This window comes from Bactrocera neohumeralis, chromosome 5 (assembly GCF_024586455.1).
Source record: "Bactrocera neohumeralis isolate Rockhampton chromosome 5, APGP_CSIRO_Bneo_wtdbg2-racon-allhic-juicebox.fasta_v2, whole genome shotgun sequence".
Taxonomy (NCBI): domain Eukaryota; kingdom Metazoa; phylum Arthropoda; class Insecta; order Diptera; family Tephritidae; genus Bactrocera; species Bactrocera neohumeralis.
Genome location: NC_065922.1, coordinates 370,252 through 384,950, shown reverse-complemented (window position 1 = coordinate 384,950; position 14,699 = coordinate 370,252). Strand labels below are relative to the sequence as shown.

General features: G+C 34.9%; 2 protein-coding genes across 3 annotated transcripts; one reads left to right on the top strand and one right to left on the bottom strand.

Moving 5' to 3' along the window:
• Positions 1-345: 345 nt before the first annotated feature.
• LOC126758692 (C-factor) lies at positions 346-7,773 on the bottom strand. The gene is made up of 5 exons (XM_050473050.1): positions 7,390-7,773; positions 2,905-2,956; positions 1,704-1,894; positions 862-1,011; positions 346-772 (listed from the first exon to the last, which is right to left on the bottom strand). The coding sequence occupies exons 1-5, from the start codon at positions 7,513-7,515 to the stop codon at positions 548-550; spliced, it is 744 nt and encodes a 247-aa protein (XP_050329007.1). The 5' UTR covers positions 7,516-7,773; the 3' UTR covers positions 346-547.
• On the top strand, positions 7,100-10,474 carry LOC126758689 (thioredoxin reductase 1, mitochondrial). 2 transcript variants are annotated; one of them, XM_050473048.1, is made up of 6 exons: positions 7,100-7,318; positions 8,692-8,909; positions 8,971-9,101; positions 9,159-9,388; positions 9,450-10,206; positions 10,264-10,474. In XM_050473048.1, exons 1-6 carry the CDS (start codon positions 7,303-7,305, stop codon positions 10,391-10,393), a joined length of 1,482 nt encoding a protein of 493 aa, XP_050329005.1. In that variant the 5' UTR covers positions 7,100-7,302; the 3' UTR covers positions 10,394-10,474. The 2 variants fall into 2 exon arrangements, with proteins under 2 accessions (XP_050329005.1, XP_050329004.1); XM_050473047.1 differs by lacking the exon at positions 7,100-7,318 and adding an exon at positions 7,868-8,064.
• Positions 10,475-14,699: the final 4,225 nt, after the last annotated feature.

Sequence of the window (14,699 nt, the reverse complement as noted above, 5' to 3'; positions counted from 1 at the left end):
AGGTATGAAACGCGTTCAGGTTTGACTCGTTCCGATAAAGCTGTTTTTTTTTTTTTAAGTGTACGATTGTGACTGAATTTAAAGCCAAAAACGCAATGAATACCACCGATCAACCACCGGATTCACCAGATTTGGCTCCGTGTGATGTTTTCTTATTCCACAAACTGAAACTGCCGCTCCATGGAAGCCGTTTTCAGTCGATCGAAGAGATAAAACAAAATACGCTTAAGGAGCTGAAGGCCATCCCAAAAAGTGCTTATGAAAAGTGTTTCGAAAGCTGCAAATATAGTTGGCATAAGTGTATTACATCTGATGGGAATTACTTTGAAGATGACAAAGTAAATATTGATGACTAATTAAATATTTTGCGTTTTATTTACAATTTCCGGGTACTTTTGTGTCATAATGTAAGTTCGATAAAGTTTCCCGGTGATAAGTAAAATACTACTGACAATTGAAAAGCTTATACATATATCATATACATACATATGTCAATTTGCAGGTACAAATTAAACACGAGAATATAAACACAATAAAAAAAGATATTCTACCAAGGCAATTTTTGACCGTCATATTGATAGAAACCGCCATTGTTCATCTCGTTAAATTTTAAGAGAATTTCTATAATCATCCTTGAGCTGGTGCTCACATCAAGCGGTGCATTATCGCCCCCCATGTCAGTACGTACCCAACCGGGATGTAAACATACACAAAGGATTTTGTCTTTAAGGAGGTCGATACTCATTGATTTCGTCGCTGCATTTAAAGCAGCCTACAAAAGAAACATTAAAATTCATAAAGTACTCAATTACATAAGTATACTGTATATGCGTGCTTTCTGCCATTATATAAGTATTTTACCTTCGAAGTGCGATATGCGTAAATGGCACCATCTGTATTGGCTTCAATGGAGCCAAGAATCGAACTCATGTTTATAATAGCGGCCCGCCTAACACCCATTCCAACGTTTTTGTTAGTTATTGAAGCCCGTTTTAAGAGTGGAAGACAAGCCTAAGAATATGCCAAACTTATTATCGGTGAATGTGCTATCAGAACAATATTGTTAACAAAAATACATAACCAGAGGATGTCAATGAATTATTTATTAACATTCTCTGATAATAACCTTCACAAATACTATAAATTTTCCTTACAAGAACAGTGATCGGTCAGTTTGTATGACAACAATATATACTAGAGTGACTCGATCTGAACAATTTGCCTTCAAATCGACATGTGAAAAACTGTGGGACAAGTTCGCGGATATACAGACAGACGGACATGGGTAAATCGCCTTAGCTCGTCACGCTGATAATTTACATATATATACACATACATATGTATATATATATATATATGGTATCTATTTTATAGGTTCTCTGACGTTTCCTTTTGGGTGTTACAAACATCGTGGCAAACGTAACATGCTCTATTCAGGGTATAAAAAAGTGGGGTAAAGAGAGCGGTGTATACTCGGAATATAGAAAAACATGCGATCCCTTTATCAGACGAACTAATAAGTTCTACACACTACCACAGATTTCTTTTATTCTATCCAAAAGTTTTACAAAGTTTTACAGAGACAGCTGCAAAAGCTCACAATGAGATACTCCTAATTTTGTTTTAAAATCTGTAGAAAAACACTTTATATTACCGATACTTACTGGCTTCAAGTAATTGAAAGTGTTATTATTAATACGTACCTTCGATAGCATAATTGGTACAACAGTATTCGTATGTAAAGCCTGCATCAACTCCTCTAATTTAACTGTGGTGATACGAGTAGATTTGGGAGCAAAGCCAGCATTATTGAATAACACATTCAATCCGTCATCTTTCACTACTTCGCTAATTCGACTTATTAAGTTTCCATAATTATTAAAATTGAGCAAATCTAAAACAAGACAGAAACTGATTTTACAACTTTTATAACACAACCTTACAAAATCTTCTCGACACTAATTTGAGTACGCGTCAATGTATTGCGTATGTAGATTGTCTTTCAAATTTCGGGATTCGAGAAGAAATACAAATTTTAATCATCGGTAATCGCTTTATTGTTTTACAAAATATTCTCTATTATGATTTATACACTTTTGCATGGCTTTTGGACGCATCAACCTCTTCCTCAGGTATCGAAAAACGTTGATCTCTTAGTTTATATTTTTTTTAGAAGAAGAAGAAGAATAAAAAGATGGCATTCGGCGTCAAGTCAGCACTATACGGAGGATCACTCATCAAATCGATGTTATAAGTTGTCAAAAATGCAGTTGTTTACGCGTAAATCCACGGTACATCACCTGTCACGATGTCATAGACGTGTTTCGAAACACCGCTATTGAATTTTTTATAACATTTCTCTCAACTAATGTGTCAATTTGTGTATGATCTAACGTGAATAAATTTCTTTTCTCAATCTCACGATAGTTCACAATACGATCTTGCAATTTTAGTTCGCACCCTTCCGAAACTCGTATGGGTGTGATCTATCACCTGGATTGAATTCACCATACTATCGATAAACACTGATGGAGCTTCATCGTCGAAAATTGAATAAAGATGAATTAAGCACTCTTAATGGGTTAATCCACGTCGAAAGTTGTAAAAATAATCGCGCGAAAATGTTCGCGATTTACAAGTAACTCCATTTTTAGTTCAATATTCTAAGTGATAGCGCTCGTATGTTAAGACTTTCTGAGTATGCATACCATCAAAAATGTCAAACCAGAGAACGTTTATAATAGGCAAGATCACGAGAAAATCACGGCTTTAATTCCCACAACCATTTATCAATGAATCGTGGAGAGAGAATCGTCAAAACATGCATACATACATAAATCGAAGCGTCAATTTCAATATTCATAATTAAATTCAATACGATAAATTCTAAAATAGATACGTTACCGATCTCCAAAATATGAATTGACAAATGACTGGCTGCTAAGTCCTTTAATTCCTAGAAAGGGTAGATCAAATTTAGATATTATAAGATTAATATTTCATCTTCAAATTATAGTTCGAGAGTAACCGAACAATAGCAATTCACAAAATGACATGGACAAAATTATGGCTACACATTTTGGAAAGAAAGAAAAGACTTTTTGAACATAAAACTGCTGTATACAAATACATAATTAAAAATTAAGAAGTTCTAAGATGTTAATGTGCATCTGATTAATATATGTACATATGTATATTATCTTAATTTGCAGACTTTACAGAAAAATCAAATAAAGAATTAAGAAAGGGTTAAGTTCGGGTGTTACCTGAAATTGAGATTTCTCCACTTTTTTCAGGTGTTGTTATATCAGACATACATACAATCATATTTGGAGTCTTTTTAATATATACAATATGAAGATAACTCACACACTGATCAACAATTATTGGTGCTCGAGTAATTTGTAGACCGAGTATAGTACAACCAATATTTAGACATATTATTTTACTAAGATAATTAACATATCGACTGATTTATTTGATATAAAGCAAATCGGAAGTTTCAGAGTCTATATAAGGTATATGGTTAATGGTAGTACTGACCGTTACCTCATAGTCAATCGGAAGTTGTATGAAAATCTTTATATTGGGTATAAGGGAACTGGGAGAAGTATTCACTCGATTCCATCTATTTTAGGTGCAAGGACACACTCCTCTGGATTGCATTAAGATAACTTACATATTGGCCGAAATATGCGGCGTAAAGTCAACCCGAAGTTCGAAAATCTTGATATTACGTATGTAGGGGAAATATGGCTAGATTTTGCCAATTTTTTTACTGAAGGGCGCCCCTCAAGAACTTCTTCTGACTTTAATTGTAGAATTTAATATTTATGTTATGTTACAATTTCGAAAATGGACTAAAACCGGTATATACCGTATAAGTGTAGTTTTGTGGTAGAAAAGTATGCGGTTATTATCCGATTTCATTTGTTATCACACTGTATTATGAAATGATAGAGAGAAATGTTTGATATACCTGTAGCAGTTTGTGAAATATATGTATTAAACAAAATATTAGGACACAGAGTCACACCCACTTAGCACTGCTTTTGAATTACAGATAGCCTCATCTTTAGTAAAAGTTTTGTTTATATTTTCTGGCTAATGGCTTAGTTATGACACTCTATATTTTTTTGCTGAAATGTATTTTGCGGGAATGATAATCTTCAATAGGAATTTTCTCAGTGTGCCAAAGAACACGTGTAAACTGTTTTATCAATATCTCTTCATTTTTAATCAGGTTATCGCTTGTACGTCATAATGACGATTTTGACGCATATCAATTTTCGGGGTTTTGCCTTTTGTCACGTACCGATTTTATATTTCTTTTGGATTAACAAGCACGTATCAGCCTATATCATTTAGTTTTAGGTGGTACAAATAACTTTCACAAATAACTTTTAAAACTGTGCAAAATTTGACGAGAGTATAAAAGTACCTGGTTAGATATTTTACAATTCGTGTTATAATTTTTCATCAGTCACTTAAATTTTTAATATAAATATTTTTTAACTTTTACAACACATACCGAAACTAATTGTAACATTAGTTAATTTTTTTATTATCAGAAGTATTATTTTATAATTATTTTGAATAATTTTAATTAAAATTTGCATTAATATAAAAATTAACATTATGAATTCAAAAGTTATATCGTACTTTTTTGTGAGCACAATAAAAATGCCTCGCTGTAGTGGTTTTGTTCCCGTAGATACAATCATGGATTTTTATTAATGAATTTGTGGCCACAGGTCATGAAACAATCAATGATTTTTGAAAGATTGCTCTCTTTTATTTTTAAATCTTTAATTTCATTATTCAAAATAACGGATGTACATATTATTTTCAGTTTTGTAAACAGAGCAAAATGACGAAAAGATACATAAAGGCCTTTTATGAGCTTTTCTTTTATAATTTTACAAAAGACTGAATTCCACATCTATTGATAAACTGTACTGATATGAATGCGAATTAATTTTGAAACAAAAGCGAGATTTCCATTAACTAAAACATGACATTTTGTAGATTGTATGTCTAGATATCTCCACGTTTATTTTTTAGTATATTTTCAGTCAGAAGTATAAGAGTGGGGATCTTTTGATGTTTATATGAGTGAAAAATGTGCGCTAGTTGATATAGATTTATAGAATTAGAATTATATATACATATATAGTTTGTGTAAAATAGTGTATTAGCAACTGCCCAAGGTCAGTTTCCTGGTTTTAACATTTCCAGATAGTATATGTATGTATATAACAATTGATTGTAATCGATAACAATTGCAAAATGGACACTGCTAATAGCCCTGACAGACGAGCAAAATTAATGCGCCTTAAGCAACGCTAATGCGCATTGCAATTTTATGGTGATAGACGGCAGACTTGTGCATTTAGACAGCTGATAGTGAAATTTGTTTATTTATTAAAAAAAAAAAAGTTAAATAAAAATGAATAAGAGAAATTATGAATAGAAATTTTGGTATTTTTGGAAAATCAATATAAAAAATTAATTTATTAATAACTACGTTAAAAGATAATAGAATGAAATTAAAAGCAATAATTTCCCTTTTTTTTTAATAAATAAACAAATTTTACTATCAGCTGTCTAAATGCACAAGTCTGCCGTCTGTCATCATAAAATTTCAATGCGCATTAGCGTTGCTTAAGGCGCATTAATTTTGCTCGTCTGTCAGGGCTATTAAACTGCTTACCTCTGATGCTGCAAACGTAAAGGAGGCGGCAGACTTCAAGCGACATCTGTCAAAAAATAGCAAAAATCGGCCATTTCTGAGCAGTGTTGCCTACTTAAATTTGGTAAATTCAGCTAAATGCACGGAATTCTTGTGCATTACAAACTTGCATTAACACGGGTCAAATGCGCAAGTAAATGTAAATTAAGCCGGCTAATGCATAGTAGCGCTATCGTCTGTCAGGGCTCTAACTCAATTGTGTGCGGTAGGAAGTGGATATTACGAGTGGGGTAATAAAAATTCAATAAACTACATATTGTCAAACGTCAACTAAAGGCAGGCATTAAAATTAAAAAGGATAAGAAGTTTTATGTCAGATATGCTAAAAACTAAGTGAAGTGAGGTAACTTTAAAAACGCTAGGCCTGATTAGTTTGCAATTTCGACAATTAACGAAATGTAAATACAATATGAACATAATTTGCTGTTTGCTCATATCTTGATACGCTTAAAGTAATAGTGGTATCAGCTTTTATTTCTTTTACGGAATACAGTTCCAGATTCCATAATTTTTGGTCAATTTTATGTGACAAAACTAAAATATTTTGATTTAAAGTAATTTAGATATATAGATTAAACCTTCAAACAATACTATTTGGAAAACTAAATTTTAATTTAATTTAAAGGCTTTACATAGAATAGAAATAAAAAAAGTATTTTTTGTGCAGAGTTATAAATTGGTAAACTGACGAAAAGATTATCTGTTGGTATTAAATAAATTGTTGCTTCTGGCTTCTTTATTAAACATTGAATATCTTTGGGTACCAAAACTACCAGATTTTCTTATCATCAAAACATTGGGTTTTATTTCACTTCACATTAGAAAAAATATGTACATACAAATAACCCTTAAATGTCAATTAATTTTAGTTATTTTGCACCCTACATTATTTTTAACCACTCCATAAAGAATTTTGCTTTGGAGGTCAGGCGAGCATTCATCTATAAAAGAATACCAAGTGAATTAAGATGGCGCAAAAGTTTAAATTTTCATTTAACTGACGTCAGTACAATATTGTTTGAATTAAAGAAATATGCGGATATATCAAATTCTTGACACTTTCTGCCTTTATGTCACTGTTTCAATTAAAACTTTTTTAGTTAATATGAACAGTAAACCAAAAATTATCCAATTTTAAGCGAACAGTCTTAAGTTTAACTTTCATTCTAAACACGTTTAATAAAAAATATTTCTTACCAAAACGTTATGCCTACCAACCAAACCACCGAAAACAAATAAAAATACAAATGTTGGTCCGATTGGACCAAAACGGCAACGCTGCATTGAATGGAAAATTGGAATTGTATCAAACGGAAAGATGTGCATAAAAGCGAAGTAAAATTGGAAGAGAGTTTTATTTCGACTAGAAATTTGAAGAGTTTAGATATAGTTTTTGTTTGATCCTACTTATTCAGTGATCAGTTGTTAGCTGACATTATTTCATCGTTTTAAATATTATAGATAGCTTGAAGTGGTTTCAAATTGCTGTTGGAGTGTTTTTCGTGATTTTAAGCTTATTAGCAGTGCAGAAATTAAAATTGTGTAGCATAATGGCGCCTATAAACAGTATGTACCGTATAATATAAATTAACTTAAAAAATAATTAGCGTATGATAAAAAATATATGTGTACCTTACCGTAGCTTTGTCGGAATCTCTGCACGTTGCAAAAATGTGTTTAGGGGGCTGTGGTAATTTCACAAGTGTCTTTACAATACCAAGGCCCAATCCACGATTGCAACCAGTAATTAGTATGGAATTCATTTGAGTTTTTCAATTGTTTTCCAATGTCTTCGTGTTACTAAGATTATTACTGTAGATATCAACTGGTATTTTATCAAATTGCGCAATTATAGCTCACTACCGGAATTACGAAAATTTCAATGAATTGTGAGTTTTTTTATGCAAAAAGTTCGTGTGCAAATGGAAAGTGGTCTTCGAGAGGTCGGGATCATGAAAGTCTCATTTTGCTGTCGGCAAATTGACTTGTTTTTATATTAAATTCCCCTGGAATGCTGTATTCCAGGCAATATTCCATGAATGTCAATGAAATGTCAATTATCCAATGGTTAATTTTTAATAAATCTGCTCTTTAGTTCTTGTTTTTAATATAAAATACGGTGCATCTTTGTATATTTATATTAGTTTAATATAGCGTAAAGAACTTTTCAATGTTTATAAGTTATAGTACAAAAGTTTTATTATCAGTTGCACGTTCAAGGACGCCATTACCGAACAATGTAACATTCTACAAATTTAACTCGGAATATTTTTTAAGAAGAATGATTACATATATATCATCAGTAAAAAAGCGTAAGCAGTAATGGCTGATACTAATAGGTTACTGGAATCAATAAAATGACGTTACTTAAGATCTAAATTCTGGAATAATCTTATATATTTGTATGTATGTACGTAAATGGAAGTTGTAAATTGCTGAGTCATTTCGTCTATTTCACAATAATTTTATCGCATTAGTTAATTTGTTCGATTATTTGCATATTTGACTACCATATGCATATTTTGGATATATTTGAGCAAAAATTTACTATATATATTAATGTATGTATGTATTTATAATAAAAATGTATGAATGAAAACCATTAAATATCCCCAGCTAATTGCACACAGTTGATTTTCCCTCCTAATTGTTTATAAATTTTGTGTTATTAAAAAAATTTATCTTTAATTTCCCCCGGTAAATTGCATAAACAAGAGAAAGAAGATGAACTTACAGGCCTCTGGCAGTTGTGCAATTTTCGTAGGGATACTGTAATTTGCAAGCATCTGATATTTTATTACTCATGTACATACATACATACACTCGTGAACTTAACAAGGGTTACAGCGAGGTTAGATTGGATTCTAAATACTTTACTTTTCCTAAAGTTTTTATCCTCGACAGACATATACATATAAACAATGTACCATTATTTATAGATGAATATGACTACGATTTGGTTGTGATTGGAGGCGGATCAGGAGGACTAGCCTGTGCAAAGGAAGCGGTGGCTTTGGGGGCAAGGGTTGCATGCTTAGACTATGTTAAACCTTCACCAGCGGGTTCTAAATGGGGTCTGGGAGGAACTTGTGTGAATGTTGGATGTATTCCTAAAAAACTTATGCATCAAGCAGCCCATTTGGGTGAAGCTGTACATGTAAGTTTATCTAATATGATCTAAAAACTTTATTTATTATATAAAAATATATTGCACACAGGAATCTATGGCATATGGCTGGCAAATTCCAGAGCCAGAGAAGATATCATCGAATTGGAATAAATTAGTTCAAGCTGTCCAAAATCATATAAAATCTGTAAACTGGGTTACCCGTGTTGACTTACGAGATAAGTAAGTAGAATTTTAATATTTATTTAATAGAATATAAAGTAAGAATTGATTTTATAGAAAAGTGGAGTATATTAATGGCTTAGGTTACTTCAAAGATCCTCATACAGTAATAGCTAAGATGAAAAATGGAACAGAACGGTCCATAACTGCGCAGAATGTGTTAATCGCGGTAGGTGGACGCCCAAGATATTCACCAATACCTGGGGCTGTAGAGTATGGTATCACTAGTGATGATATCTTTAGTTTGGATCGTGAGCCAGGAAAGACCCTTGTTATTGGCGCTGGGTGTATGTATTGGTTACAAACCTGTTCAACTAATCAAAAAATTAAAACTTTCATATCTTCCAGATATAGGATTAGAATGCGCCGGCTTCCTTAAAGGCTTGGGATACGACGCTACAGTTATGGTGCGTTCTGTTGTTTTACGAGAATTCGATCAACAAATGGCGGGCATTATAAAAGACTCCATGGTTGAGCGTGGGATTAAATTTTTGTTTACCACATTGCCAAATTCTATCGAGAAGCAAAATGATGGTCGTTTGAAAGTTAAATGGACCAACTCCAATACAGGGGAAGAAGGATCAGATGTCTTTGACACAGTACTTTTTGCTATCGGCCGCAAAGGTTTAGTTGAGGACCTTAATTTAGGTTCGGCTGGTGTGGAAGTAAAAAATGATAAAATTCTAGCCAATGATGCAGAACAAACAAATGTTCCACATATCTATGCGGTTGGTGATATTTTGCAAGGCAAATTAGAACTAACACCAGTAGCTATACATGCCGGCCGTTTACTAGCCCGTCGACTATTCTCAGGATCAACGCAGTTGATGGACTATGCCAATGTGGCTACAACTGTGTTCACTCCATTGGAATATTCTTGTGTTGGTTTGTCAGAGGAAGTGGCATTACAAAAATATGGTGAAGACAATATAGAAGTTTTCCATGGTTTCTACAAACCAACAGAGTTTTTCATACCTCAAAAAAGCGTTCGCTATTGTTATCTTAAAGCTATTGCTGAAAGAAGCGGGGATCAGAAAGTACTGGGATTGCATTACGTTGGACCAGTAGCAGGAGAGGTTATGCAAGGATTTGCAGCTGCTGTAAAGTAAGATTTTTTGTATTATGGTATTCATATGTGGTTTTATAAAATTTGTGTTTGCAGAGCTGGTCTCACAATGAAAATTTTATTAAACACTGTCGGAATTCACCCAACTACTGCAGAAGAATTCACCCGACTTTCCATTACAAAGCGATCTGGTCTGGATCCTACACCTGCAACTTGTTGCAGTTAAACGGAACGATTTATAGCAATATAATTTTAGGCAATGTCTAACATTTTCTAAAAGAAAACAATAAATTAATTAATGTACTTATATACTGTTTTTATTAAAAAAGTAAAATATCTTATTGCAAATCCATTGAAATTTTTTACATACCAACGAATAAAAGAACCTTCAAAACCTGACAAACATGTAAAGTTAAATATCGCCTAAACAGCAGCCGTCACTTGGTCACCTTAACGATAAGTTCGGCCATGACGCTACTATGTTAACAAATACACACAGTCACTATTCTGTAACTATAACTTGCAAGATTTAGTGTTATCCAGATGTGCAGACTTCAACTGTATCAGCGAATATCCACAACGCATCAAAAGTCGGTTATACTTCATCAAAGGTGATAGACTCAGTAGATTTCCTAATAACATAACGTTCCTCATTTTCCTATGTTTATCGACTAGCTTCGTGTAACTATTAAATCCATCTTTATCTCGAAAGGACTCAGGAAGTCACTTTGATGTCTTAGGTTTAATTCCATCATTACGGCGATTGTTACGGACAAAATACTAATATTAACGAATAATAATAGCTATTTTAAAGATAGTTCCGTATAACACACTGCATGTAGTTTAGCGTCCCACCATGAAAATCAACCTCGCTAACATTTCCGTCACCATTATCCCCTCGCTCTCGGACCATACTACCTCGACCAGCTACATGAGCATGTCGAAGTAATAAATTTCTAACTTGTAAAAATAGTAAGATATATGTCCAAATGGCATAGAAGAGTGCCTTAGTAAATTGGAGGAAATTTTCAACCAAATATAAACAGAAATCCGTTCCCAAAACAGTCGGGGTTTTAGTTACCGGAACGGCAATTACTTCAGGAATGTTTTCTGCCGCTGCGACAACAACGGAAAACCGATACGGGAAACAATTCAGATTTTACATATTTTAGTTATTTGTTTATTTTTTTTTATTTAAATCTCAAAATTTCCTGTTATAAAAACCTTCTTGTGCTCTCCAACGTGTCAACATTATCAATTGAATATAAAATGGCACATACTCTTAACACTAAAGCAGTTGTGTTTGATTTTAAATTGAAGACATGTAATCAATGTTTAACTAACTTGTCCTTTTGTACTAGTATTATATATTTAAATAATTATGTTAAACCGTTGGAATATGAGTGTTTTTTTAAAGAATGAATAATTTTCAAAAATTATTAATCTTATTGTTAAAGCTAAATAGATTTAGAGGAGGCGGAGAATTGGGCATATGCCTAGGGCGGTCATGCTTGGAGTGACACATCAAAAATGAAGCTGCTTACATTGTATAACTTATATTTGATTGAAGACTTCAATTAAGCCATTCCTTAGATTTAAATACTAAACATTATAGCAATTATTTTACGAGCGAATACAAATGTATAGTCGAACTCAACATCAGTGTAGATGTAGCTAAAGCTGCAGTGAGCGGTGAGAATGGCATAGATCTCCTGGGTAACAAGGCGTAAAAAGAAACCAAATAAATAAGACCTAATACTTTGTTCGCTGTGGGTCCACACATATTAGGGGTGGCACTACGAAATCATACATCAGATATTTATTTCTTTATTGAGCATGCCATATCCATTATAAATTTGGTAACCAATCCACCTAAAAATCCCATACATGGCACTATCGAAGAAACGAATAAGTCTGACCATAAAGTACTTTTGAAAGTCCACAAATAACCAGGGATATACATTTATATTTTTTTAAATTAAAAGGGACTTTTGCAGCTCAAAGAGTTTGAAGCAGCGTTAGAAAAGCTACGCTACTCCCGTAGCATTTCATTTTGCTATTGCTACCGCTCTCACTTTGTCGGGAGCCATAGCAGAACAACGTAAAAGTATGTGCTCTGCTCTGCTCGGAGTTTTGTTAGGTAAAAAACTATAGTTGTAGGCCTAGTTAAGGCCTAGGCCACTCAGACCACTGCTACGCCCACAAACCGCCATTATGCGAAAACTTATAAAGTGCCATAACTAAGAACTCTAATTTGGCACAGTGGATCGCAGTAATAAAGGGCACCTGTGGGCTAAAAATTAAAAACAAATTGGCGCGACCCCGCCCTCTAATTGATTTAACGTACATATCTGCTAATCCATTTAAACTACAATACCCAAATACATTTAGGGCAAATTCTTTAATCACCCTTACCGACACTGTAAAAATGGATGAAATCGGAGGATAAGCCCGTTCACTCCCCATATAACGGTGCTGTTAAAAACTACTAAAAGTGTGATAAATCCATAACTAAATAATGAATAAATATGAGAGATTTTTATAGGAACCGAGGTAAAAATTGAATTGAATTGTCACCGTCTACTACATCGCGAAATCACATATATGTAGTATCTAGGGACCCGTCCAACCGATTTCAACCAAATTTGTGACGAGAAATTATTCTCACATTCCTAAGCCACATTGCCCCACTTTCCAGTGTACAAATCATGAAGCAATTAAAATAAGGGGATAAAACTTTGCACGAATGATACCTTTAAAGTATGCCACCTTATGACCCTAAATTGTCCATATCGAAACAGAAATGTTCAAGACCCTAGAACCAAGTATTTGTACCCAGTGTCCGTGTATCAAAAATTGGTTGAATCGGGTCAATACTTCCCATATACCTAATATAAATATTTTCGAGCTTCCAGGTGACTTTATGTACCATGTACATATGTATGTATATCGGCCAACATGTGAGTTATCGAAATGAAAATTAAAGAGCGTATTTTACTTATATTAGTTTATCTTTCTGGAGGATGGAGTCATGTGTAGAAGTTCACGCAAGTGAGGAAAATTCTCTGATCGCCACTCACTTGGGAGTGGCCAGAAACGATTCTTTTACACATGGCTCAGGCGCTTCACGACTTCCGGTCTTTGACCAAGTATCCTCTGGGTAGCCTAAGAACATCCGTTCGAATGCGAGCTAAAGTGAGAAGACGAAACATTCCCTACATGGGGTTGTGCGCTGAGTTTGGGACCCGCCTCGTAAAAACCACTGCCAATGAAAAATTACCAACAGCCTCGGAAGATGAACCCCCCTTTTGATGACGACCATGGCAAACGAAATAAGGACTACGATATTAGGACATGCACCTGGAATGTCCGGTCCCTCAATTGGGAAGGTGCCGCTGCCCAGCTGGTTGATGCCCTCATGAAAATAAAGGCTGACATCACCGCCGTCCAAGAAATGCGATGGACGGGACAAGGACAAAGATGAGTAGGTCCTTGTGGCATTTACTACAGTGGTCATATAAAGGAGCGCAAGTTTGGTGGTGGGAGAAAGACTCCGTCACCGAGTACTATCATTCACTCCGGTGAATGAACGTCTAGCCATAATCCGCATCAAAGCGAGGTTCTTCAACATATCGCTGATTTGCGCCCACACCCCGATGGAAGAGAGGACGATGTGACCAAAGATGCCTTCTATAAGCGCTTGGAGCGCGCCTATGAGAGCTGCCACCGCCACGATGTCAAAATCGTGCTTGGCGACTTTAACACCAGGGTGGGCAAAGAAGGTATATTTGGCACTACGATCGGTAAATTCAGCCTCCACGACGAAACATGCCCAAATGGGTTGAGGCTGATCGAATTGTGCTTGATAAGCTGGCTGACAGGGGTAATGCTCGAAAATTCTACGAAAAAATGGTGATCTAGTCACCGATGCCCAGAGCATACTTAAATTATGGAGGGAACACTTCTCCAGCCTGCTGAATAGCAGTGAAAGTACAACGCCAGGAGAAGGCGAACCCGATTCCCCAATCGATGACGATGGAGCAGACGTTCCATTGCCCGACCATGAAGTTCGAATAGCAATTACCCGCCTGAAGAACAACCAAGCGGCGGGGGCCGATGGATTGCCGGCCGAGCTAATCAAACACGGCGGCGAAGAACTGATAAGGAGCATGCATCAGCTTCTTTGTAAAATATGGTCGGACGAAAGCATGCCCAACGATTGGAATTTAAGCGTGCTCTGCCCAATCCACAAAAAGGGAGACCCCACAATCTGCGCCAACTACGGTGGGATAAGCCTCCTCAACATCGCATATAAGGTTCTATCGAGCGTATTGTGGGAAAGATTAAACCCCACCGTCAACAAACCGATTGGACCTTATCAGTGTGGCTTTAGACCTGGCAAATCAACAACCGACCAGATATTCACCATGCGCCAAATCCTGGAAAAGACCCGTGAAAAGAGAATCGACACACACCACCTCTTCGTCGATTTCAAAGCTGCTTTCGACAGCACAAAAAGGAGCTGCCTTTAT